The following is a 26053-nucleotide window of genomic DNA, read 5'->3' as shown; positions in this document are numbered from 1 at the left end:
ACATTAATGTAATATGTTCAAACTATTACCATTTCATGGATGTGTAAGCAATAATCAAAGTAATACTCATATAACTATGTCATTCAACCACGCAAGACAAACTTACAATCAGCAAGCAGCTAGTCATTACCAAGCATCTCCTTCCTTTTTAGTTACCTTACAAATCCAAGGAGCAATCTGGTGTTAAGTTTATGAAATGATGAATGTAAACAAGATTAAGACATTCTTATGATAAAGCATCACATGATTTTGACTTATTACTTAAGTTGCATCTCCATGATTCTATGAATTAGTATTATACAACTTTTGGTTTCATGATTTTGTAATCACAAACATGATTTTGATCCATACTTCACAAAAATATGAGAGAGAATTCTGATTTTACTTTTACTTTTTAAATTCTGATTGTCTTCTTTTCTCCAATTTTCACTTTGCAAAGCCTGTTCGGCTATCATTTGTTTGATCAGATTTGCTTGAAGAAACAACCTTGACTGTCTTTATCACAGCTTATCACTCTTCACAAAGGTTGACTTGTGACTGAAAATTGGAGACAAATTGTACCTCAGGTAAAATTGTTTTAGCAACTTTTATTCAATTTCAAAAACAAATTTGCCGTTAAATCGATTTTCTCAAGCCTCCATGCTGGGCAGGTTTTAAGGGGAATTGAAAATACATTTCAGCCCATGGTCAGATTCTGACCTAGAGATGGAAATCAATTTCCAGGTCATGGTTGGATTACTGACCATAACCTTGAAATGCTCCAATTCATGTCCTTAGGTTCTAATTTCATTTCCTCAATGCTTTACTTGGAACTAATTACTTTGACCTTCAAGTTTTTGATCTTCTACTTCGCCCATTTGAATGTGAATTTTATCAAATTGCTAATGGAAATGATCCAGTGCTTTTTATCTCTTCATTTTGCTTTGAAATTTAAATTTATTCCATGGAAAACTCAGTTAATTTGTCTCCTTTTCCACCCAAACTGATTTTATGCCATCATAGGTTGCTGAAATGTGATTTGCATTTCACACAATTGACTTAAGACGGCTTGTGAGGGTGCAAGAGGACTTGAGTGCTAGGGTTATGAACACTTTGTGGAGTGCATGGAGGCAATCAAACACAAAAAGAGCCCAAAAAGTGAAAGCATTGATCCTTGATGATGAATGGTGGGATCACACAGAATATGTTTTGGTATTCACGCGCCCATCATGAGCTTGATTAGGTTTGCTGATACTGATCACTCATGCTTGGGTGAAATTTATGATGGCATGGATATCGTGATGCACAAAAAAACAATAATAGTGGGCAAGGATCATACAAACACATTTTTCAAAGATATGGAAAAAATTATTGTTGCCGTTGGAAAATGATGACCATCCCCTTTCATCTCTTGGCATATGCTTTGTCATAGGGGTTTTATAGCCAAGACATGGTTTCACGACCAAACAAAGTGGCACTATATAGAGATGTAGAGGTTGCTATTGGTTACAAGGCTGCATTTACAGAGATATATGACGATGATAAAACTTGAAATATTGTACTCGCCAAGTTTGCCTGTTTCGCATCTACCAAATATCATCACACTTCCACTCTTCATACTTACTATAGGATGGATGTGTTAGAAAGTAAAGTCCACCAATATAACTGAGAGCAGAGGTGAATCATTTATGTGCATAAAACAACTTTTAATAACTTTATCAAATCTGAAACATGTAATCAAAAGATGCAACAGCCACAGAAGAATAACCATACACAGTAACACCAAACTTGTTAACTAGGGAAACCCTTGATTAGAGGGAAAAGCCCAGAGAGAATGATGCCCCAAGATAATGTGCTAATACAAAAGTTCCTTGTGATAGGCTCTGTTTGGAGCCAATGAAATGTAATCAGTACATTAGTCCCTATTAAGAGACTTTAAATCCCTATCAAGACATTCCAACACTGTTAGGAGTTGATAGCAAGACAATTGAACCAACTGTCCAAATTGCTTCAAGACTGTCTTCACTAAACAATCTCTGCTCTGGTCTTTCATAATTCATATGCATAACAAAAATGATCTCACTGATGATTACAACCAAGGAAACAAACTTTCCTTTATACCAAGTCCCAAAACAAGTATTGAGTCGGCCTTGAGGCTTTCTCAATTTACAATGAATAGCATAGGACCTCATGAAGATATTACATTTACACATTACATCACAATATACACTTCCCATAAAGATATAAACAATAGTCAGCTTCCTAGGAACAATACGCTGAATAGACATCATAACTCTTCACAAAATGATCATCTAATTCCACCAAATTAACTATAGCATCCTCAATATGTCTTCAACCATCATCCAAGCCCATTTAACGATCCTCAGCTTTACCAAAAAGATATAGCACAATTACCAGAAATTGTTTACCAGAAACTCGCTCAGAGAGCAGTCTATACAAAATCTTATGTAACTAGTGCTAAGCTGTAATCTATTTCCACGAACATAGACACAGCATCATAACACATTTCTGAATACTTATCTAACTCGCAAGTCATGAACCTCCTCGAACAAGGTTTCCTCTGCAACTCTGACAGAATTGTCCAGAAAAATGATGCGTTGACACCAATGACAAGACACTCTCATGAATGCAACATATAAGCACTCAATCAGCTCTCTAACAATCTGACAATCTCTCCCATACAGCAACATCAAGCATTCATGCTTAACAAGATGTTGATGAATGGTGGGATGTACATGGTCAACAGTTCATTTTCTTGCAGCTTCTTGCAATTAAAGTTCTCTCCAAGTATATATCTTTTATTTTAAAAACATTTTGCCTTTGATTGTGATGCTATCAAATTGAAATTAAATACTCAACATGTTGCAGGTTCTTCTTCATCTAAGTGGAATTGGAGTACATATATTGTCCACTCAGTTAAGCATAATTGTTTGTGTGGCAAAAAGGTAGAGGATGTAGTCTTCATACACTCCAACCTTTGGCTATTGTGACATACGAAATCAGACCACCATGGGCTTGTGACAAGACTTGGGATCTAGTCTCTGACCGTGTTAACTTAGATGACACAGTTGCATAGCTTTCCGAAGTCTTTGTAGACGAACTAGGGGTCGTTGTTCCACATGACATGGACATAGTGAGTGGCATGATTGTTGGTTCACATGCAGTTGAAAAGGAACCAAATGTTGACCTTGATTCCTATGAAGATAATGAAGATGAATTTAGATATTAAATATGGCTTGTAATTTATTTTCATTGAGTAATGACATTCTAAAACTTTTACCAAGTATAAATATGATATATGATGTATTCTATTTATGATTCTATTGGCAATTGTGGTTATTATTATATGGTTGAAGTTTTAAACCAATGATGAATGAACACTGAACATGTTACATGCATGAATCTATGAATATACATACATACATACATACATATATATATTTGAAAATATCTATATATATACCCGTGGTACTGAAAACCTCCCCACAAAGAAATTTCAAAATCCGGGAATCCAGATCCGAACCAGAATCTGAAAACCAGGATTGGCAACTTAAAATAAAAAGGAACAGAAATCTGTTTCTGACCTTAACAGCTAGTGTTATAAACTGAATTTTCCATAGTGTGTAACAGAGAAATCCTATACTCAACTTGCATTCAGTCCTAGACCTTATTCTGAATTTCCAACTCAGGCACCAAACAGATGTAATTCCACACCTCCCAAAATGGATTTTCGTTGATAAAAAAGAGGACGAACGGTTTCTTTCTTCCCAGCTACTAATCCCTCCCATCAATTCACTGCAAAAGTTCTTCCCTTGCAACACCTCAGCAACTACAGCTCACATTGCATTTCATTCAAGTCATAAACTAGGACCATGTCTTCCTACGAATTCAAGAATAAATAGCATCTGTGAAGAGTGAGAATATGAATGCTCACACTACAGTAGAAGGAGCCTAAGACCAAACCAAAGGCAACAACATTTATACTGAAACCCACGCTGATGAAAGATGCACGTCATATGTCAGGAGACCTGCACCAAAACACCTGAAACTCACACCTTGAATAAGGAGCTCACGCTATGAAGGTTCCTGCTCACGCTAACACGGCCACTCTTGCAGAATCATCATATCAATGCAGATATTACAGGACTGTTCTGCTAAAACTGGTTCTCCCACTCATAATGAAATGATTCAAACCTCGGAATGATTTATTTAATGCCCAAGCTAAAGCTGCCTTAATAATCAGATTAATTTTTCTCTTTATTCAATTATATGTTGCCAATATAATTCATTAACCAAAAAATAAACCACTCAAAATGTAAGTCCAATAGATACAAAGGGTCAGCTAATATAAAATTTCAACACCAAAGTTAATTTTGTCATATTTTTAATCTTCAAGGAAATGATATTTTCCAGACAAAGTTGCTCTTTGAGAGAACTAGCACCAAAATGAAAAATTTCAATGATGAAAGAAATAAATTAAGTTTTTACTAATAAACGTTGGTTCCCAAGCTTAGTCTCCAAAATTTGCAATAAAACCACAATGAACCATCTCAAATTGACCTTCAAACCAAAATAGAGATAACCACCGTAAAATATTAATAACTATTAACAAATAAACCTTCACGTATGGTGGTACGGGATGCCAAATAGTTTGAATACTCAATAACCTCCCTACCCAAAAAAATTGTCTGAGATTGAGACTTCTCAAATTTGTCCTTCTATGAAAACTCCAAAAACTCAACAACGAAGTGCAGAGGTGAAACTGTCACAAATCCACCCAGAAAATGGACTTGGGTTTCAACCCAATCCTCCCATGTCCTAGGACTTGTTGAACCAATAACCGTAAGCACTTAGAGCTTTTCAATCAAATGATTAAACCAAGTATACAGAAATGAGACCCTCACTCTCTTTTTATAACTAAAGCAAGCTTCCAGAAAACCTTTCAAATTTCCCTCACTTTTTAATATTTAACTTTTACAAATGGGAAATATATCAAGTGTCCTTTTGTAACTCTTTGTTGACACAAAATGTCGCTTTAATGACTATTAAATAATTAAAATAAATAATCATTAATTTAAATTTTTTCAACTTCAATTTCAATTATTTAATTAAATTCCAAGGTCCAAATAAAGAGGATATTACACAAGAGCCCCATTAATCAAGGAGAAAAAGCTAAAACATTTATTATATCTATAGCTTAGTTAGTAACAAAGGCTTTTCTATGAAAACGACTGTTTCTTGTGTATATGAGATAATAGAATCCATTATCACATAAACCAGAAAAGAAGTGGGGTTAACAAAAGTAACTACAAAAAGTTATAGTTAAGGATGAATAAAGAGTGACTACAAAAAGTTATAGTTAAGGATGAGATATTACTTTCTACCCTGCTTAACCCAAATTTAGTGATTATGCCAAAATTGAATTATATACAATGTGCAATCAATACACATGTAAAATTAAGAAACTTTTCAATCCCTTGTGAGTGAAAACATAATTTATTGACACCAAATCCTGGCAAGCTTAACCTAGACAGTGTCTAATAGCTGTCAGTGATAAAAAACATCATTTGCACATCAAGTATAAGTACATTCAACATTATTATCTATATCGAATGATCCTAACTTGATGAGCATCATGTCGATGCATACATCAAGATTACAATTCATATTCTTGTAGTATTAAGACTCTAGAGTAAAAGTTAAAATCTGAAAAATGGACTACCATCCATGTAGGGGAACTTTTCTATATCAAGTATAAATGTATAGAGTATTTGAAGAAATAAAATAATAAAGAACTGAACATAAAAGGAAAGAATAAGTGTCGGTGAACATGATACCTGATCACCCACCCCTGTTAAAATTGATTCCATTCTTATCCTGCACTTGTTCACCCTGCAGTTTGATGTTTTCAATAACAGTATTTGAAAAGGACAGCTATCATTAATCAATAGAATAAAAATACAAATTTGAGTAAATGTAGAACTCTAGAATCCTAGATCAATACAATGCAAAGAAATCTCACACATGGCATAAGATAAAACAAATAAGAAAAATATTCATCTCGATTGCTTTGGCACTACCACTGGCACACCATTTCAGAACTCCAATATGTAGATTCAGCTATATTATAACAATAAAAATACAGAATCACTAAAATAATTAAGTTTTACATAAATGACATGTAGAATAGTCATTATAATTAACATTACTAGAAAGTCATTAAAAGATTTTATAGAGTTAAATGAAGGGACATCATCCATTCAATAAGTAACTTATTAAAACAAATGATTTGTTATGTTTTTCTCGGTGAACACTAAAGCTAACTTGCAGTCCCAACAGAGAAGCTTTCCATCCTCTGAAATCAAACATCTAAAACATTTTCTTTATCTGTAAATCCAAGGGTTCTCTAAGATTTTCTGTAAATATTTCAAAAGCTTTTGCAATGACAGGGTATTCATTCCAGGGCTATCTTGTTAAAAGAAACCACAGGAAAATCACTTAGTTAAACATGTTTCAACAAAAGACTTACAGGCTTCAAGAAAAGTCAGTTTATTGGAGTTATCCACCACCTTATTATTGCAAGACCTATTACATTGTAATCCACGTACAGCAGCAGAATGCTAAAATAAAAAGATCCCATGAGATTTCTATATAACCATGTGCCTATGGTGACACCTCCATGGCAGAATATTGCATACGTTCTAGCAATTTATGTTGTTAAATTTTAATTTGTTTACAAAGTGATAGGTGCATCTAAAGCCTGAGTCTGAGAGATAATTTGACACAATGAAAGAATTTCTCACAGATTCAGAAATTTAAACCAGAAAATCTAAAGAACTTTTCAGGTGAAAAAAATGTTCATATTTCAGAAGAAGATTGACAAGGTTAATTTTGCATATAGGATTCCATTCTCCACATCCTGGCCACTTTTTTGTTTCCTACGACCTGCTTGCGAGAACCTGAGCTGTACAATTTTTACCAAGAAGACACAAAGTTCCTCAAAAAACCCTAGCTAATGTGGTTTACCCACCTACTACATCTATCCTTTTCGCAAGTTCACATAAATAACATGGAATGTGGGGACCAAAAAAAACCTGGATTTAAATGTAAGAACAATTGACACTCAGCCACACATATGATGGTTCTTTACAGAGATCTAATATCGAAAACAATAAATGGGCTCCTTGCAATCATGACTGAATTCAGCTGTCTAATATGCCTGATTTTGAATAAGATAAAGACAGATAAAATATCTAAACAAGACAATTTATTGACGGGCTATGTTTCGCCAAGTTTCCAGAGTGGGGATCCATGGGACCATTTCAGGGACAGACTTTTTTTAGGCCATTTTAGGGGGACAGGGTCAGGGATGGGGATGACAACATATCTGTATGTATGTAAGTAAAAACAGGGAAATTTCAGATATCCATATGATAACATTGGTAGAGTTGAAAATTAATCATATTGACATAAACATAATAGCATCAAAGATTAAAAAATACTTGGTAAAACACAACAAATAAAGTTCACAGGAGTGACACAGGTCAGTCAAATTTTATGACTAGACTCAACTTAGCAGCATACAAGCTTGAAAGGCATCAATGATAAGTTGCACAAAGTGTTAGATGATTGAAACGATCAAGAAAAAATGCAAAAAGGGGAGAGTTGATTGTTCTCTGGGTGTTTCTAAGACTTTCTCTTCAATCAAGCACATCCCAAAAATGATTTATTTTGGGTCCTACTGGGAAAAATCCACAAGTTGTCTCTCATCACTCATCCCCAAAACATCCCAAGAAGGTACAGTGTAATGTCCCTGTGAGGACATTAATTTAATAATTTAAATTTCTCTATTCAAACTTTCTGCAGACTGGATTTATATATATATTTCTCCATATATATCTTCAGAATAAAAAAGAATGAAACTTTTTATATCACTATTTTGAATTGGCATGTCATTTCGAAGCAAGGATTGTGACTTCTGGATTTATTAATTATATATTTTATTGATAATACATTTATAATTAGTTCTCGTGTATTAATACTTTAATTATATATCTTAACAATCTATTATAAAAAATATTATGTCTTTAATATTTTATTTGGAATTAAATAGCTATTTAATATATAAGTTTTGATATATAAATAATATTGGTTATTATAATATAACTATTCTATATTCTGAATATAGTTCATTTGTCATTATAATTGTTTTTATATTTTGTAATGTCCCCTTTTCCGCACTACCCTGAATGGCACCCAGTTGGTCTATCTTCCCATCCGGATAGGCTAATGGCATGTGATTTAGGATGCCAGTCAGTGGCAGGAGTTTAGGTTTCAGTTGACGAGATTTTAATTGGGAAATCCTAATGTTTAAGTCACTTTATTTTATTGAGTTGAAATGTAAAGTACTTTACTATTTAAAATCACTTTAGGACAAAATGACTTAAGTGACTAAAAGACGAAATAGTCTTTTATCCCACGTTGCTAAAGTGTTTGTATCTCTCCACATTTCAAGGTTATATAAGAAAGCTTTTACATTGGGATTGTCACAATGAGAATTTATGTTATTTTCTAAAATCCTAAGAGTAGCTGAAAAGTGACTAGAAATTTCCTAAGGACGAAACCCCTTAAGGAAAAAGGTGGGGCTGGACGCAAACCCGGCACTCACATTGCACTTTCAGAATTAAGGACTGGAATGATACGTTGATCTCAGGAGATTATAGCTCCAGGGCAGAAAGGTGATTAAAGTTTGTAGTGTCTAACACCACACACAGGGTGTTAACTGGAAAGTTGGAGTTGGACGTCAAGGAAGAGTGGACAGTCATCTCTTGGCAGAAGAGTAGTTCCCCATGTAAGTACTGTTTCCATTCCAGCAAGGTTGTAACCGAGAGGTTTAACATAATATTCCAGAACTGGAAGCGTAGCAGATAAGGAGGACTGAATGGCAGTCTGGTGTTCTTCATAGCAACTTCCACACGTGAGTATCTTCGCAGAAGTAGCAGGTCGGGAGTAATAACAGCGAAAAGTTACCGAGTTTGGAGGATCTGCAAGGGCAATTGTATACTTGGCAGGGACTCGGAGTCAATAACTCAGCATTAAGAACACCATCACCATTCCATCTGATCATATACCAGTCTACTCTAGCTGCAGTGAATCTTGAAGAGAGAATGAAGGTAAAGAAGTGCAGTCAGGTTCAGTATACAACAGACGGCAGACAGTATTTCAGATCAGAAATAAGGAGGTGGTCGCTAGGAGGACCTTAAGGGCACAACTGGACCTCCAATCTGGTATTCACATTAATAATGGGTCTGTATACTAGTTACCCAATCCGCATTCAAATCTCTGTATGTTCTTTTATATATGAAGTTGAATACCGGTCATCAGTTCATTTTGCAACAGCTGTAGGTTTGTTAGCATGATTAGAATTCGTTATTGTAATATTGTGTGTTTGAACCACCATTTAGGGACTTGTTGAAAGAACACAATTTCATACTTTAATATAACTACTTCATAACTTTTCTGCTAGCAATCAGTACAGTGGTATGTCAGAATTATTTTTACTTAAGGTCTTGTTTACCTGACAACTGTTTGACGAAATTCTCGTTAGTCCAAGTTCAATATTTCTGACCCAATCCAGCAGAGATTACTACATATTTATTTTATAATTACATTATTCTTGTTTATTATATAATTTGTATTTTGACAGGGATATCACATACAACCCACAAAAATGTATGGTAAATGTCCCCATGGACCATTGTTGACAGGTGATTTTGCACTCTCCAACTACGAATTAGATACACTGGGTATCCTATTCTCTCTTGAAAGGAATCTTCTAGTAATCAGGTCTTGACTGTGCTTCAGTTAACTCAGTGAACTTATGTGATTTGTCGGTATCACAAGGCACCCTACACTAACAAGATGGAATTTTGGTCCTGCAAAATTTCTTAGAAAGTCCTAAGATCTAAAATCTCATATCATCAGATTTAGCAATAAAAGTTGGATGCTATTCAACTTACTAAAGTCTAAGACTCATTCCAAATGAACTTCAAAAGAGTAAGTCTAGAGAGCTAAACTAAGGATCCCAAACAAAAAATTGCTGATACAAACAGATGAATTCCAAAATGTTAATCAGATTTTGCTGCACCAGATTAAATCACAGCAACAACAAAATAGATGCAATCTTCAGAGCTTAGTTACCAATTCTCTCCTGGCACTGGATGCAGATGCAGATGTGAGACAGAAGTGCTCCGGAGGCACCCAGGAAGCGCACCACAGGCCTGTAGATGCACTGAGGAGGCACTGGAAAGCATCCACAGAGCATCTCAGTATGAATTTTCTTTGTTTACCATTCATTTGACCTGAGGTTTGTCATGTTTATGACAGAACATTGCTGCAATCTCAGGCAGCATTAGGGTTTTGTCTGATTCATCTATTTAGCAACCCAGTGACAACGACTATCATCACAATTGACAGTACCAAGCCTAATCACTCACCATTAGAGGGCCATCAGCAGTCTCACTACTCAAGATCCTTTATTGAAGGGTGATAATTCAAAGAAATAACCAACTTTTTACCTACAAGGACTTCTACAAGCACAGGTTTGAAATAGGGTAACAAATACATGCACTGCAGCATCCAGTCTGATCACACTGAATGCTCATTTTGTCACAGGCAGTTCAGCAATTAGTTTTGAGGGTCAAACCGCCTCAAACCCTAGCTCTGGTGTTAGCCATTTTCTTCCAGACAGAGCTATACCACCTACAGCAGTTACAAGTTTGCATGATTTTTCTGATTTGCATTGGAATCGTGAACATAGACGTATATGAATTGGTTTTTTTTTTTGGCGAAACTTATATATTTATATTAATAATAAAACTGGTTCAAAAAGGCTCCCGGAGAAAAGAACCAGTAAAGGAAAACTCCGGTCATCGCCAAACAAGTTACAGAAAGATAGTAGAAACCAGACCTATACACTACCCAGATAAGCACCAATAGCCATTTGTGCAATGTAGATACCATAGTTTGCAAACTCTCCGAGTACTCTCAAAGTTGCCGAGTACTCTAAAGTTTTTTAGCAGTGCGAGTACTCTCAAGTTTAACTCTCGCGTATTTATAGATGTTAAAAAAATGTAGGTAAAACTATTGATGCAGGTAAAACATTGGATTAGATGCACTTTTCACATCATTTTAGTGCTATAAAACTACACATTTTCTCTATTGAAATGTCAATTACTAATTTAATACATTTTGTAATTGTATTCTACAAAAAATATATGTTTCTTTTAAGAGATTTTATATTTTAGTACTTTTTGAGTTGCCGAGTTTTCCCCAAGTTTTTGTCAAGTATATGCCGAGTTTTTTCCGAGTTGAAAATTTTGGGCTTGCCGAGTACTCTCCAAGTCCGAGTCTGCAAACTATGGTAGATACAAATAGAAACCCAGACCCACATAGTAGAATGATACAATAGGAATATAGATGTGCCAGTGCCGAAGCTCATGAAGATTGATACATTACAATGCCTCATCATACAAAACTGAGGCCACCATACAATCAAGAAAAAACTGACACTGGAAGAGAGCAGAAGAAGAAGAATCAGCATCCATGCATGAGACCAAATGATAGCCAATAGGATTTAGGCCACCCAAAACACCAAATATGATATGGCTTTTTAGTTATTTGAATATTTGTGAATTATCAATTGGCATTTAGTATTAATTTTGATCAGTGATGAAATATCATACTATTAAATGATTTAATTTTATATATTTGTTGTGTTTCTTTGCACACACACATATATTCAAATATATAAATATAAACGCATCCAAAACTCCCCATAAAATGCACATCAATGCAACCGATTCTCGTACTTCAGCATTGCAATTCTTGAAAAGTTCTCAATTTTGACAAGCTGCATTTGATCTAGGAAAAAGAGGATGAATAAAATATCACTCCTAAATTCTAAAAGAATTGCACTAAACACATGTCTATGCCATGAATAAAATCACCATTACATCAAATATTGAAAACTTCATTAGCAGTGATTGAATCCAAGTCTTTATATACATTTCCCAACGTTTGGCTTATCCTTGGATTCTCAGAAATTCAGCCTGTTCTTATATTTTCAAAGTTTTGGCTCCACATGGAATTTTGGGGATTTGGAGCTCTCTTCAAATTTTGGAGCATTGAGCTCTTCATGGATTTTGAAACTTTGGGGCACTTATTGAACTTTTGGAACTTTTATCCCTTCAAGGAATTTTTTTGGAGATTTTGGCCTTTCAAGGAATTTTTAGATTTTTTTTTGAAATTTTGGCCAACTCGTGAATTTCCATAGTTTTTCCTTTTTTCTGATTCCACACGTGTTGGACCTTTTGCCAAGACATGGAATTATCAAGGATTCCATCAAGACAAGGAATCCCCAAAAAATGAACATTCCCTACAAAGAAAATTTCCAACAAATGAAAATTCATTTGACTTGAGACTCCCTCATTGTAATTTATTGATTACAAGACATCTTCCCTTGGACAAAGCTTAACCCATCTGGGCTAACAAGACCTTAAAAGTGAAAACTCTCTCAACAGCCCTGAAGGGGCAGAACTGGAAATGACAAGCCAAAAGGAAAAACACCACACTAAAAAGTGAAAAAAAAACGAAGGGAGAAAGGGGGTCCCTATTTCAGACGGGGCACATGTGCAAGGCACAACACACTTCTATCAGCATTACAGATTTTTAAAAGGGTTGTACAAGAATATGTTAAAATAGGATAGACTGAACCATGAGAGATTGGAGATCTACAAAATGCATACCCAGTAGAATGACCTTTCCAACGGCAAACTTGACATGAACCATGAACAAGTGCAGATTTGTGCTGCTCACTCACAAGTTGTCTCACCCAGTTCTTCGGTGATGTTTCTGATAGACTGCCCTCCATCACATGGTTAAAGAGTTGATGTCTTTGCATATAATATCCATCTCTCCATAAAGAAGATCTTTCAATAACATCGTGCCTGCAAAAAAAAATAGAAACAATCACAAATGTGTGATATATCATAACAAGTGGAAAGTAGCATGGTTATAGGCTAACAGAATTAGAAAAAGATTCATGAACTCTCCGATTTACCCTGCACTCAGTATCCTTCAGAAGGCCTCTGCATGATCACAGATAATGACTTGACAACATATCATATACAACAAGGCAATTAGGATCTAGTAAGAAAAAAAAATGGTACAGCTGTATGCTAAATCTTAAAAAGTAACAGAAATAGATGAAAAATATCTTCAAAAGTGAATTAGTAATGGGTAGGCAAAGAAATTAGTAATGGATAAGGCAGCCAGAAATTCCTTGATATTTTTTGAAGCAGTTGTTATTTCCGATAATCTGTAGTGTAGTAGTAGACAAAAATCTTAAATCTTATTTTGGTTAATGATGGACAAATAAAATAAAATGAGTACAGATCCAAAATTTCAGTATTTATCAAAAATGAATATAGCTAAATGATTCTGCATATCAATCATGCTTCAACAACATTAAATTTCCACAGTCAAGAGAGCATAAGGATCTCAAAATGTAATCCAAAATGTTGATGCTAAAAAGATCTCACGTGGTTGAAGCCAGAAGTAGCACTTGCAATCAATCATGCTTATGAAGTCAAAATGGATACTGGGTCTCTGCTGGACCAAGGAAAACAAGGGCCCCCTATTGAAAGTGGATTACATTAGTTTTCTGTTCTATTAGCATTCTTCAGGTTCGGAAATATTCGCCTTGCTTGAATCGCATCTAGGAAGCTGCAATGACTGAAGGATTATTGTAATTTAAAAGGTTGAATTCTTTCTTTTATGCATTATCACTGCAATAAAACTAACTTCACAAGCAGCAATTAAATTTCCTTAAATCTCATTCAATTGGACTGTTCACAATGTACATGGCTTTCAATATTTCCATTTCTGCCTGACCATTTATATTTTACTTTGGGACCATCATTTTCCTTTAAAACAATTTACAACCATTTCCTTTTCCTAATTTACCTTATTTCTTGTGATTCACCATTACTTTTTCCTATTTATTACCTTATATCTTGGGATTCAAATTTTATTGTCCATCATAATGCACGGTAAAACAACCACTGCAGGTGATAAAAGATACCATGGCATTCAATGAGGGTAAACGGGCAATAATCAGAAACATAGAATTCCTTCAAAAGTGTTTGCATCTCAAGGAATCCGAAAGAAAAAAATGTTGAGTGGAATACATGGCAAATGAAGGATATGAAGTTCAACAACATTTCAAGATGTAGTGGTAGTGAGGATTCAAATTCTTCCCGGGATTATCATTGGAAGAGGAAGGAACACAAGTAAAGCAAGGAAGCCAAACAATGCTGCAGAGAATGAGGCTGGCCTCTTGAGCCCTAATGAAAATAGCCCTCCCACGGCAATGGAGAAAGAGGTTTGCACATACGTAGTCCATAGCCTGTTGGAATAGATCTTAATATAGCCTGTCCTTCCTTCTTGGCTTGTTAGGATAATGAGCCTCCTGGTTAGACAGTTTATGACTAAATTGTTCCTGTTCATCAGGTCTAATTGGCCGATTTCCAGAATAAAGAAGATGGATTTCTGCAGTTACTGGGGAGGGGGTGTCCATTTATATATCTGAACCAATAGTCTAAGATATACACTTCTGAAGCTTCTGTGAATTTTCTTTATGTTATAAATGAACTTATGATATAGTTTTTGGCTGTCTCTCTGCTTTGTTAAATAATAGAGCTTCATTCAGAAGATAGGTAGTAATGGTGTGGATAACGATAACCAGGAAAGTAGTCTAATTTGATCAAAATTTAATGTTTGGTTTCTTATATGCTTGCGATGCAGAATGGTAAAGGACTGATTCTATTATACATTTCTGTTTTAGTATCATAATCTTGATTTGGTAAAATCACGGAATTGTCATGGGTAGTAGAGCAATAGATAATGACAATCCACATCTAAGCTGAGCAAGACAAACATAACAGCCAGATCCTATAATAGCATTTATATGATAGCAGTTTAGTTTAGATTTCTTTGTTCTCTGTATCAGAGTTTACAATGATTGACTGCTAATCATCAAAATGTATAAGCTGCCAGAATGCCGGTAACCCTCGTGCAGAATATAATATACTATTGACCCTAGTACAGAATATAATATACTATTTGAAAGCTAAGTAATCTGTTAACGTAATCAGGGAAACTCCAAACATAGAAAGGGCAATTCAGATTCTAACAGAACATCAGATGCTTCCAAATAGCTAAAACAAAACTTGATGACAATGGCAAATAAGATGGAAAGGAAGAGATTGACCAACCTTCATAAATGAATAATATTTCCGATGGTATGTGCTCCTAGGTGGTATCTAAAGGCAGAATAGACAGTCAAGGTAAATCATACATCCTACTGTTTTTCTCTGCTAGTTTTGGGTCCAGCCTTTTATCTATCAAAAGAAAATCACTCTTTACATACAGCAATCCTTCTCCAATGTTGCTTGAATTTCCACAAGACCACCATAGTTCTTTTCAACCTGTAATACTTTCCTCTTGCCCATCAATCTCCACCCTATTCTAAAATTCGATAATGATTCATCAATGCAAACTGGAGTAGAACTATTTTTCAAGTTGTTCATTGTGACGAATTCGCAGAAAATAATGATCCTGTATTTTCAAAATTTGTTTATCACAGCCCACAGGTATCACAACCAATTAAGAAACAACTCAGACGTTCTATCTGTCAATAATTTTAAGCTCAAACATTTGTCTTCGAGAATTCTCAACCTTCATTGCATTAAAGAGTTGTAACACTATCATTTAGTGAAAATTTGGAAAGAAGAAACACTTAGTATCACATACATTTGTGCAAAGAACCATCAAAAATAATCTTTGATGCCTCTGATAATTAATGTTATTAAAGAAAACTTCTTAACCACACTCTATAGTCTAGAATCTCTAGATCTAATGACATCCAACGCATAGTGAGAAATAGAAAGGTCCGAAGACAGTAAAAACTTTTTACAAAAGGTAATGATATAGATAATCAGGATGAGCTTTGATATCGATTACCAATCAGAGAAGCGAACAACTCCTTAAATAAGTGTTTATAAAAGATCTATCGGATAGGATAAGAACCAAACCAGCATTGACATGCTGTGATGGTTAAGTTGTTGTGTTGTTGATCTTGCCATCAAAGTTTAAATCCCCTTGAGGATGAGGTCTATCATTTGTGACTTAACCAATTCAAAGCTCCAGATCAAAGCACTTACCCTTTTTAATGAAAAATTTTAAAAAGATCCACAACTAAGAAAACCAGAAGATAACTGAAGGGAATAAGGAAACTTCCCAAAGATTATAGTATCGACTCACTTGACCATTAAAAAGAAATATTGCAATATTATTCAAATGATACCCTCCCTAAATGATCAATTTATTAACTATACCAAGCCAAACTCAAAACTTAAAATACTCTACTGATCAAAAAGCATGGAAGGCTGACTCCTGCTCCAAACATCCGGCGACATGAGCCTTTGATGAGACCAAGCTTATCACAATAATGACATGCAAAAGAATGCAGATTCTTGGAACTTTTTTCATTCTGTGCTAGACCTTTATTCTAAGGCCACTTGTCTTTGTCATTCACTACAAAGGCCTGTTTTGCACTCAATGAACCACTACCGCTACTTAATCGATATTTCCATCTGTCAAACTATAAGAGTTTATTGCATCTGTCATTGAACTACAGGTAAACATTGGTAGACATGATGGTGAGGGTTTTTATGAAATGCTCATAAGACCGTGGTATGCCTTTAAGCGTTATGACTGACATGTCTTCTTCATCCACCATGCAACCAATAGAAGCTAACTGATCACATATGTCTCTAATTTTCATGCATTGATCCTGCAAAGACAACTCTCGTCTATCATTATCAAGAATATGATCTTCAAGATGAATGCACCGCCTTTATCTAATGTCTCATGCAGATCTAACAGGCATTTCCAAATCCATAAAGACGTGCCCCAAAGAATCTTTGAAATTATTTCATCTGCTATAGATAGTACAATAAGCATAATGGCTTCACAATCAACCATTGTAATTGTCCATTACTTCACTACAATTGTCTGATGGGTATCCATATTATGACAATTCAGTCAAGGCGCCCAGACTCAAAAATAGTGAGCAACCTCTATTTCCAAGCATTGCAGTTTTTGCTAGTGTACTTCTTGCTGCCTTCCAACATGATGTTGACTAAAGAGGTCATCCCTACTCCATAAAATGGAAAATAAGAAACCCAAGAAACTTTGAAAAAAACAAAAAATAAAATTGCCAAAACCCAGACAGCTAGGTACAATCCTCAATTTTATCAAAAAACTGCAATAAAAATTACCTGAATTTTTTAAATATTAAACAACCATTAAGTCTATTTGATTTCCACAATCCATATTAATGCATTTACTCTTTCTGGCATAGACTGTAAAAAAATTAACACCAATGTTTCGGATCATACTACACGATCCATCATCAGGTTGTAGGAGAGCAAAGGAACATGATGGATCATGTAGTATGATATGAAACATTGGTGATAAAAACTTTTACACAATCTATCCCAGAAAGAGTAATATGATTTAAAACATCACAATTTTCTTTAAAAATGGGTCAAAAACCTGGTTTTCGAGAGAGTGCCAATTTTTTTTGGACAAAAGCATTCAAAAATCTAGCTGTCCAGAATCCCTATGTGCCAAAAATAGCCCAAAAAAAGTAGGAAAAGTCACAATTTTTTGTACAAAATTGGAAAAACTCTAGGTCATCGCCAAAAAGTTTCAGAAAACCACATTTTTGCTGCAAATTTTGCAAAAAGCTGAACCCTTGATCATGTGTAGGTCTGAAACAAGCAACCAGTCATGCCAAACAGAAAAAACTACATTTTTTAAATAAATAATCATCAAAACCTTAGGGGAAAGTCCAAAACTTTGCCCGGAACTGCCAGCAGGAGGAAAACCCTTGATTTTGACCAAAATATGCAAAAATAAGGTGAAAACTCCATCCAACTCCAAAAATGGCAGAAAATAGAAACTATCAATCACAATTTGCAGAAAAATTGATCATAAAATCAAATGAAATTCTGTGATTTGAAAAGAAAATCTGTCAAAAAACCAGGAAATCCATAGTATGCTAAACTCCAAGAGAAACATTCCACAATTTTGGAGGGAATGCATCCCCGTGGTTCACTGTTTTTACAGTGTTGTTGAGTTTTGAAAGTCATTGTAAATGGTCAAGTGTTCCGAGGGTTACCAAAACCATGGGAACCTAAAAACAAAGAAATTTTAAAATTTCTAGTTTTAAGATTTTTAACCATTAGTGAGGAAAAATGTCATGAATGTCACTGTAAAATAACGTGAAATGGTCCAATAATAAAGAATCTAGAAAAAATTAAAAGCCACCATACACCCATACCTCTGACAAAGAAAGTTTAAGCATATCTTTTGCCTAGACCAATATTTTCTCATCAAACCTAGGCATATTGTGTAGTGTGTACGACACTAAAAACATCCCTAACAAACCCTTTTGCTTTTATCACACTCATAAAAGCCTTTTAATTCATCCTTTGTGGATTTTGAGATTAAATTGTTTTCACAAATTTCATCAAACGGGATAATTGCTTTAACAGTTCCAGTTGAAATCACAAACTTTTCCCTTCGAATTGACATATCTATACAAAATTAATACAAGGAACTAAGATGAACCATGTTAAACATGACCATTTAGAGATAAACAAGTATGACAACTAATGTAGGAAACAGGCAACGCAGCCATTCAACAACTAAAAGAAGCTTGACAAAGGACTTAAATGCTCATTTCGACATGGAAAGTTTTAAATGTGGTGGAGCCGAAATGAGGCCAACAAGTATAACAATATGGGTCATTACCGTTAAACATTAAATTGTTTTCACAAATTTCATCAAACGAGATAATTGCTTTAATAGTTCCAGTTGAAATCACAAACTTTTCCCTTCGAATTGACATATCTATACAAAATTAATACAAGGAACTAAGATGAACCATGTTAAACATGACCATTTAGAGATAAACAAGTATGACAACTAATGTAGGAAATAGGCAACGCAGCCATTCAACAACTAAAAGAAGCTTGACAAAGGACTTAAATGCTCATTTCGACATGGAAAGTTTAAAATGTGGTGGAGCCAAAATGAGGCCAACAAGTATAACAATATGGGTCATTACCGTTAAACATAATAAGCCCCAAGTCTATCAAAATACACAAGAGCACAAGAGGTGATTGATTCTAAGAAGAGTAGGAGATAGCCCAAATCTTGAGGTGGCATCCCTTACTATGATACAATTGTGTTTAACAAGACTTCTCCAAAAAAAGTAAAAATCAATTACAATAAATTGTAAACGAAGCATGCTAAACTTGAAGTCAATTCAATAAAAGGGCTACCTCCAAGCCCTAAACAACATTATATCACTCTCGCAACATTTTCCTCATCAACATGCCCGAAAGATATTCAACCCCATGAAATCCAAATCTTGATCCACACTTCCCTTCCGATATGTAGATTTTCCCTTCCCCGCTACACTCCAATTCCAAAGTGTTTAAAATCCTCAAGTCACAACCTCTACAATATCACGAGCTTCGAAACCCTCCCTTTTCAGCATACCTTAAGGGAGTATTCTTAGAGTAACTATGCCACGTCCTCGATCCTAGCCAATATTGAGTATGTTGCAACTTAAATCCCTACACTCCTATATCGAGTAACTTCTAATCCCATATTCCAAATCCTTAATCCATCTTGCATTGGGCATCCTAAAGTCAAATACTTGCCCCCTCCATAATAAGTTTATCTTGATATCGATCTTTGCTCACTCCTACATTATCCCCAAAGCTTACTTCAGACTCCTTTATTGGGTACCTTTGAAGCGTAACACAAAATCCTTAAATCTAGTATCTTCGAAGCCTAATAGTTATTGGCTCCTATATTAAGTATCGTTATGGCTCAATGTCAAATGCTCTGCCACAGTACCTTTTCGAACCAACAAACATTTGCATTGCCCTATGACCTAGCACCCATTCCTCAAACCCCTAACATCGAACCTCCAAGGATCTTAATGTCAACATTGCACAGAAAATCAATTTAAAAGCATCCTACTCCTAATTGCCCAATCCATGTTGCTCATGCACCCTATGGCATGTGAATTCCTAACACTCCAACCCCAAACCTCTAGAACATCATTTGCTCGTCCCTCGGGGACACACAACTTTAAAACAAACAATTTTGCAAACCCCTACATCCTAACTTGCCTTTAATAAACTCTAGTCATCTAAACAAGGGATTTTAACTACCATGCCATACAACTAGAATGCATTAATGGCTTTAAACAAACACACAATTAAAAGGAAACTCTCAAACACCCACCAAAAAATGCCGGTCCCATGCTAGACCCTCAAATCTCTATTTCAGGCAGATGGCTGCATCATTTTGCACCTTTTGACAATTTCAAACAAAATTTGTGCACTTGCACTAACCTGGTGGATCTAAGTATGCAAACCCTTGGGTTCCAAAGATCTTAGGACAAAATCTCACTGGTATCCTAGAGACTGGAGGATGAAAACCCTCTGGCTCCCTTGAGGGCAGCTTTATAAGAAGATTGCATTTGCATTTCGAGCTTGTAGGATTCAAGCATTCTTGCTAGCTTTTTTTTGTTTTTTTAAGTACTTTCAATATGCATAATCAGCAATATTTCATAAAATCTTTATAAACTTTTGGAATAGCCATATAGTTAAATGGGTCACCTGAATGAAACGTCCAGTTTCAGCATGTGTGTGCAAATGCTTTTTTTCTGTTCATGGAATCTATTTTCAAAATATTTAGTGGGTATTTCAAATTTGAGCATTTCATATGAATATTTGATTCGAGAGTTTATATTAAAGCATTTGATACAAGAAGTTTGCCTGAAAGCTCATCAACAGGCGAAGGATAGGTGCAAGTGCTGTCAGTTTTTCCTCAATCATAATATCTAAACCAAATGGCTCGCCACAAGGAAAAATTACCAACCAAAAATTGTAATTATATTCTACAAATTTGAAGGGGTTTATCTAGATTTCATACATCACCAAAGCACATCCTACATTTAACCCACAAATCCTGCCTAACTTTTTATAAGATTGCTGAGCAGAAGAGTGTTGGATGAGATTATCTACACAAAATTTATTAGGTCAATGAGCTGATATTTACATAAACCAAATCAAGCTATCCTCGGGAAGAAGCTACGAAGGGTTAAAGTTTACACTCAACTACACTGCAATCACCTATTTGTTTAGTCCAAAACCCTCATCAGAAAAGTACTGTATATCATAATAGAATGATCTGCAATGAATTCACCGTACATATTTAACATTACTCAAAACAAGAGTAACAATAACAACGTGAACTTATCTGAATATTCATGTTAATAAGACATAACATGAAATCGACTGCGGGCATTATGCCAGAATTTGGATTCTAATTAGAACTCTTTGAAAGAGACTGTGTTCTGAAACAAAATCACAGAATAGACATGTGCAACTGTGACAAACAGTTTGTAAATTATGCTCATTTTATAAACTTCGATAAACGAGCTAGTGAGGTTCCGCTTGGCAGGGAGACAGTAAGCCGGGTCTGAAGAGTCTCATAGGTTTATAAAATCATCGGAAACCCCAACATCGTGCCTTACTCTGCCGAACGAAAAATAAAATTGAAAATAGAATAAACTGAAAAAGGAAAAGAAAATTAAAAAATTGTTAAAAAAACGACTATGACAATTTACGTATCACTGCGTGATTAATGATGACAATGATATTTTATCGAACGAGAGTGATTCATAGGAATGTTATTTTGCCCGGAATGAGTAACATAAAGGTAAAATAATGCAATGGGAGCTCCGAAAATGTCAATTCTTCGTATACAGCGATCTAGTAGATAACGTAGAGCAAACATTTGTTTACAAATCTTACCAAGATTTATTGACTGTGGAAGCCCGCGCAAGGTCCAAAAGATCCAAATAACTGAAAATCTTGAGCAAAACATCAGCCCCAACATCATTTATTGGATTTTTCCTTCTCTTCAGAACTCGATTGTTGTCCTTCCAGCTCGCCATTATCTCGAAGGCCGCTTAAATGTTTTTGCCTTAAATTTCCGAGAGGGCAAGGTTTCAACTGTAATTTTTTACAAATTCAATCATGGCATAAGCATTTTAGACAATCCAGGGCAATTTCAACTGTAAATTTTACAAATTCAATCATTGCATAAGCATTTTAGAGAATTTCAATTAATCCTTAGAGTGCAATGGGAAGTCGAAGAGGTGTGGAAGTTCAATTGGAGAGAATTTGGAGTCTTTTCCACTGATATGATATGATAGATTTTAATGTCGTTCTCAAGGCTAAAGTAGTCTATGGGACCTGCATGATTACCTCAAGGCAGGATCAAATAACGTTCTATCATTAATTTCATAGAAAAAACAAAATAATTCTATATAAGTTTATGGTCTTGTAGATCTGTGGGTTATATTATGGGTTAAAATTATCTTCTTCAAGTAGCTTATAGATTTTCAAAAAAAAAAAAGAAAAAAAAAGGTGCTATAACTTTAAGCTCTTTGAAAGAGCTTTTTAAAATTTCTTTTGTGCCGATGAATTTTGATTATTAAGTTTGTTGTTACATTTTATTGTGTTTCGTCAAAAAAATAATATCGAAATTGTTTCTTAAAATATTACTAGTAAGTTGCATTCAAAAGTTGTAAAATTTTAGTCGATAGTAAAATATATTTTATATTATTTTTTAATACAAAAAGTTAGACAACATATTGGAATGTGCATTTATTCCCCTTCTCTTAGTCAATAATATATTGAACAATCTTTGAATCTAATTATTTGAATTTTCACGCTTGGCTTTATTACAAAGAAAGATTCTAATTAGGTCAAGCATTTGATTTGAATTTTCACTCTATTTCGTTTATTGCAAAGAAAGATTACTCAATGAATCTTCCTCTTTTTTTCTTAGAGTTGTGTATGGGCTATTTGCATTTTGAATATCTTTAAAAGAAAACATTGGTTGAATGTGAAGGGTGTTGTTTAATGATTTGACTCTTGACATAGGATTTTTTGGTAAAGTCTTGGGGTCATACTCATTCCATGGTGAACCATAGTAATTATGGATCCTCACTACAACATATGTTAGAACATTTGGCAAGTAGAGCAAGGTTTTAAACAATATGAACACAAGAGCTATATGCACCATTTATTTTTCAAACCACATGTTCCTACAAATCTAAACTATGTGCCACTCAACAAAGACTTGTCTATAGTAGCTAAATTGTGTCATTTGAAAGTAAACTTGATGAGAAATGATTTTTATGATTTTCCAAGGAAAATGAATTCAAATTCAGCATATAGTTATTCAACTTCGTAATATTCTAGATAAATTATTTGTAGATGTTTCTTTTTAACTTAGTCCTCTCCATTTTTGCAATAGTTGATAGCTTTATCTCATTTTATTAACATAATGTTAAATAATGAAAATTCATATATTACTATTTTTTTATAGATAAATTGAATGAACTCATATTTATAATGTTATTTTATTATTAAATTAATTTTGCTAAATTAAATTAAAAGCTTATATTTAGTTAACATTAAATTAACTTACATTTATTATAGTATTTGTATGTAAATTCATTTTTTATTGATATTTTATTATTATATTTTTACATAAAAAAAATATTTATTTTCTTGTATTTTATTTGAAATTTTAATTCTATCTGATAAAGTATTTCTAATTTGTGATGTCGAACTGTTTTAGAAGCATCCACAAACATTTTCACCAATCTTTGACAGTTAATACAATAAGATTCATATGCTAGTTACTCCACTTTTCTTAAGCAAATTAATTTTGTTAATTTATAATAAATATGTTTTTATTATTATGTTAATTTATAAATGTTTTTGGTCAGTGAGAAATATGAGTTAATGGGACAAATATTTTCTATGATTATATTTTACTACTTTGAAGAGGTTGACAGAGGTTGGGATATTCATTCAAGTAGCAGAAAATAAAAATAACAAGTTTTACCCAAAACTAACAAAATGAGAAACCCAACCTTTATGTGTGGAAATGAGAAAATCACCAATCTTATAAACGTATGAGAAAACCAATCAATTTATCAGGAAAAAAAAAAAAAAAAAAACCTTCTCATTGATGTAAAAGCATACCAATCTTATGAAAATCCAATTTATCTCTGAATTCAAGCACTAATTGACCTAAGCCATGGTATATAAAACATCACAAGTTAGAACTACTGGAATTCACACACCAATTGAACTAAGTCATGACACATATAAAATAATTGCACAAAACTCCACAAAACTAAAAAGCATTCTCTATACGATCTCAAAAAAAATATTTATTAACAATTTTAAACCTTTGTCATATGAATATTTCTTCCCGAATGGAAGGTTGATTTCTCTAAATCCCTCATGGATAAAATTTCTTGACTTCTTCATCAAATATAGATGGTGGTATTATCATTGTATCTCCCTGTTTCTAATTAGCAAGTATACACACCCTGTACTTTGCAGCCCACTGAAGTGAAACCAACACCCTCACTGCTTCATAAGTTTCTCCTAGTTGTTGCAGGCTATAGAAAGCTCAATTTGACATGTAAACAAATATGCAAAAGTAGTCATCTATGAGTAAAGACCATATCTTATACAACTATATAAATCATAAACAAAATTTGAATGTATATATTGTTGGAAATGTAATGGAAGCTAGGTGACTGAGAGGGGGGACTAATCAGGAACCACTGCAACAATCTTCTCAGGATCTGAATCTTCAATTGTTTGAATCTTTGGTAGGTCTCCCTCTTCCTTGACATTAAAAATGTTCTTCTGCATATTTGTTGTGGACTACACAACATCTTCTATCTTATTGGAAAAATTTTGGAAAACTTTAAATCTAGGAGTCTGTCTACTTACATGATTAGACATTACCTCCTTGATTTCTTTGTCAGATAGATTTGGCACTATTCTTCTCAAAATCTACTCTCTAATGTCTTTTTTCTGTTTTGACTACATTAACCCAATGGTGAGATACAACCTTCAATAGGGCTTCAAGAGCTTGCCCTTTAAGTTCAGAATGTTCATATTTTCATTTTGTCATCTTCTCAACCATTGCATCTTCAATCTAATTCTGCTCATCCTTGCTTCTTGTTTCATATTTTAGATATTTGAAATATTTCATCCTACTACCTTCTTTTAATGTCTTCAATCTTTATTCGAAGGTAGGTGGTGGTTTCTTGAGTGAGATGATAGGAGTATTGTCTTCATCATCATTATCATCATCAAGCTTTAGTTTCTTTCTTTGCCTCCTTGGCATGGTGGTAGTAAATGTTGAAGTTAATGAAAGATCAATGCCATAGCTCTGAAGAATCACCTGCATGTGAAAACCTGTCATAGAAAGAGAGAAGCAAAAGCTATGGAGGCTGGAATTGTCGAATACATAGATGAGACATTCTTGATAAGCAAAAAGAGAAATTGCTATATCAAAAGTGAATTAATGTTTACAATGAGAGATCATCCTTATAAAGGAGATCAAAACCCTAAAAAAATTTAACTCAAGTTGCAGCATAATAATTAATAAAAGAATTAATTATTAGATGCCTACAATTTAGCTTGATAAAACTAGAGTTAATTAGGAATATCTAATTATTCTAACACCCCCTCTTATGATAAACTTAGGGAGTAGCCAAAAACCTATAAACTACTACAAAAAGCAAATTTGAGTCCCAAAAACAAGGCCTGATGAGGTACCCACACACAACCAAATCTTTGAAAAGAGAAGAAATAGAGAGAACTACATGGGAAAAATCTTACTCCAAAAAGAGATGGAAATAATGTTGAAAAGAACTAGTGAAGGACTAAAGAAGCCTCCAAACTAGGGAATGTCTGAGAAGATAGGAACAAAAGATGATCATGAAGAACACCAC

General features: G+C 34.2%; 1 protein-coding gene across 1 annotated transcript in view; it reads right to left on the bottom strand.

The window, feature by feature from the left end:
* LOC149542147 (F-box family protein with WD40/YVTN repeat doamin) overlaps positions 1-22492 on the bottom strand; it is a 174236-nt gene extending 151744 nt beyond the window's left edge. Inside the window, exons 1-3 of the mRNA XM_089797181.1 lie at positions 22029-22492; positions 12807-13007; positions 5838-5892 (exon numbers count right to left, since the gene is read on the bottom strand). Coding sequence (XP_089653307.1) covers positions 5838-5892; positions 12807-13007; positions 22029-22171 — 399 coding nt within the window. The 5' untranslated portion in view covers positions 22172-22492. The remainder of the gene's footprint in view (positions 1-5837; positions 5893-12806; positions 13008-22028) is intronic.
* Between the last annotated feature and the right edge of the window lie 3561 nt (positions 22493-26053).

The sequence above is a fragment of the Cupressus sempervirens genome, chromosome 8 (genome assembly GCF_028749045.1).
Source record: "Cupressus sempervirens isolate cs-2001-9-10 chromosome 8, ASM2874904v1, whole genome shotgun sequence".
NCBI lineage: Eukaryota > Viridiplantae > Streptophyta > Pinopsida > Cupressales > Cupressaceae > Cupressus > Cupressus sempervirens.
Note: the sequence above shows the minus strand (reverse complement) of the source record. Positions and strands in the feature narration are given on the sequence as shown.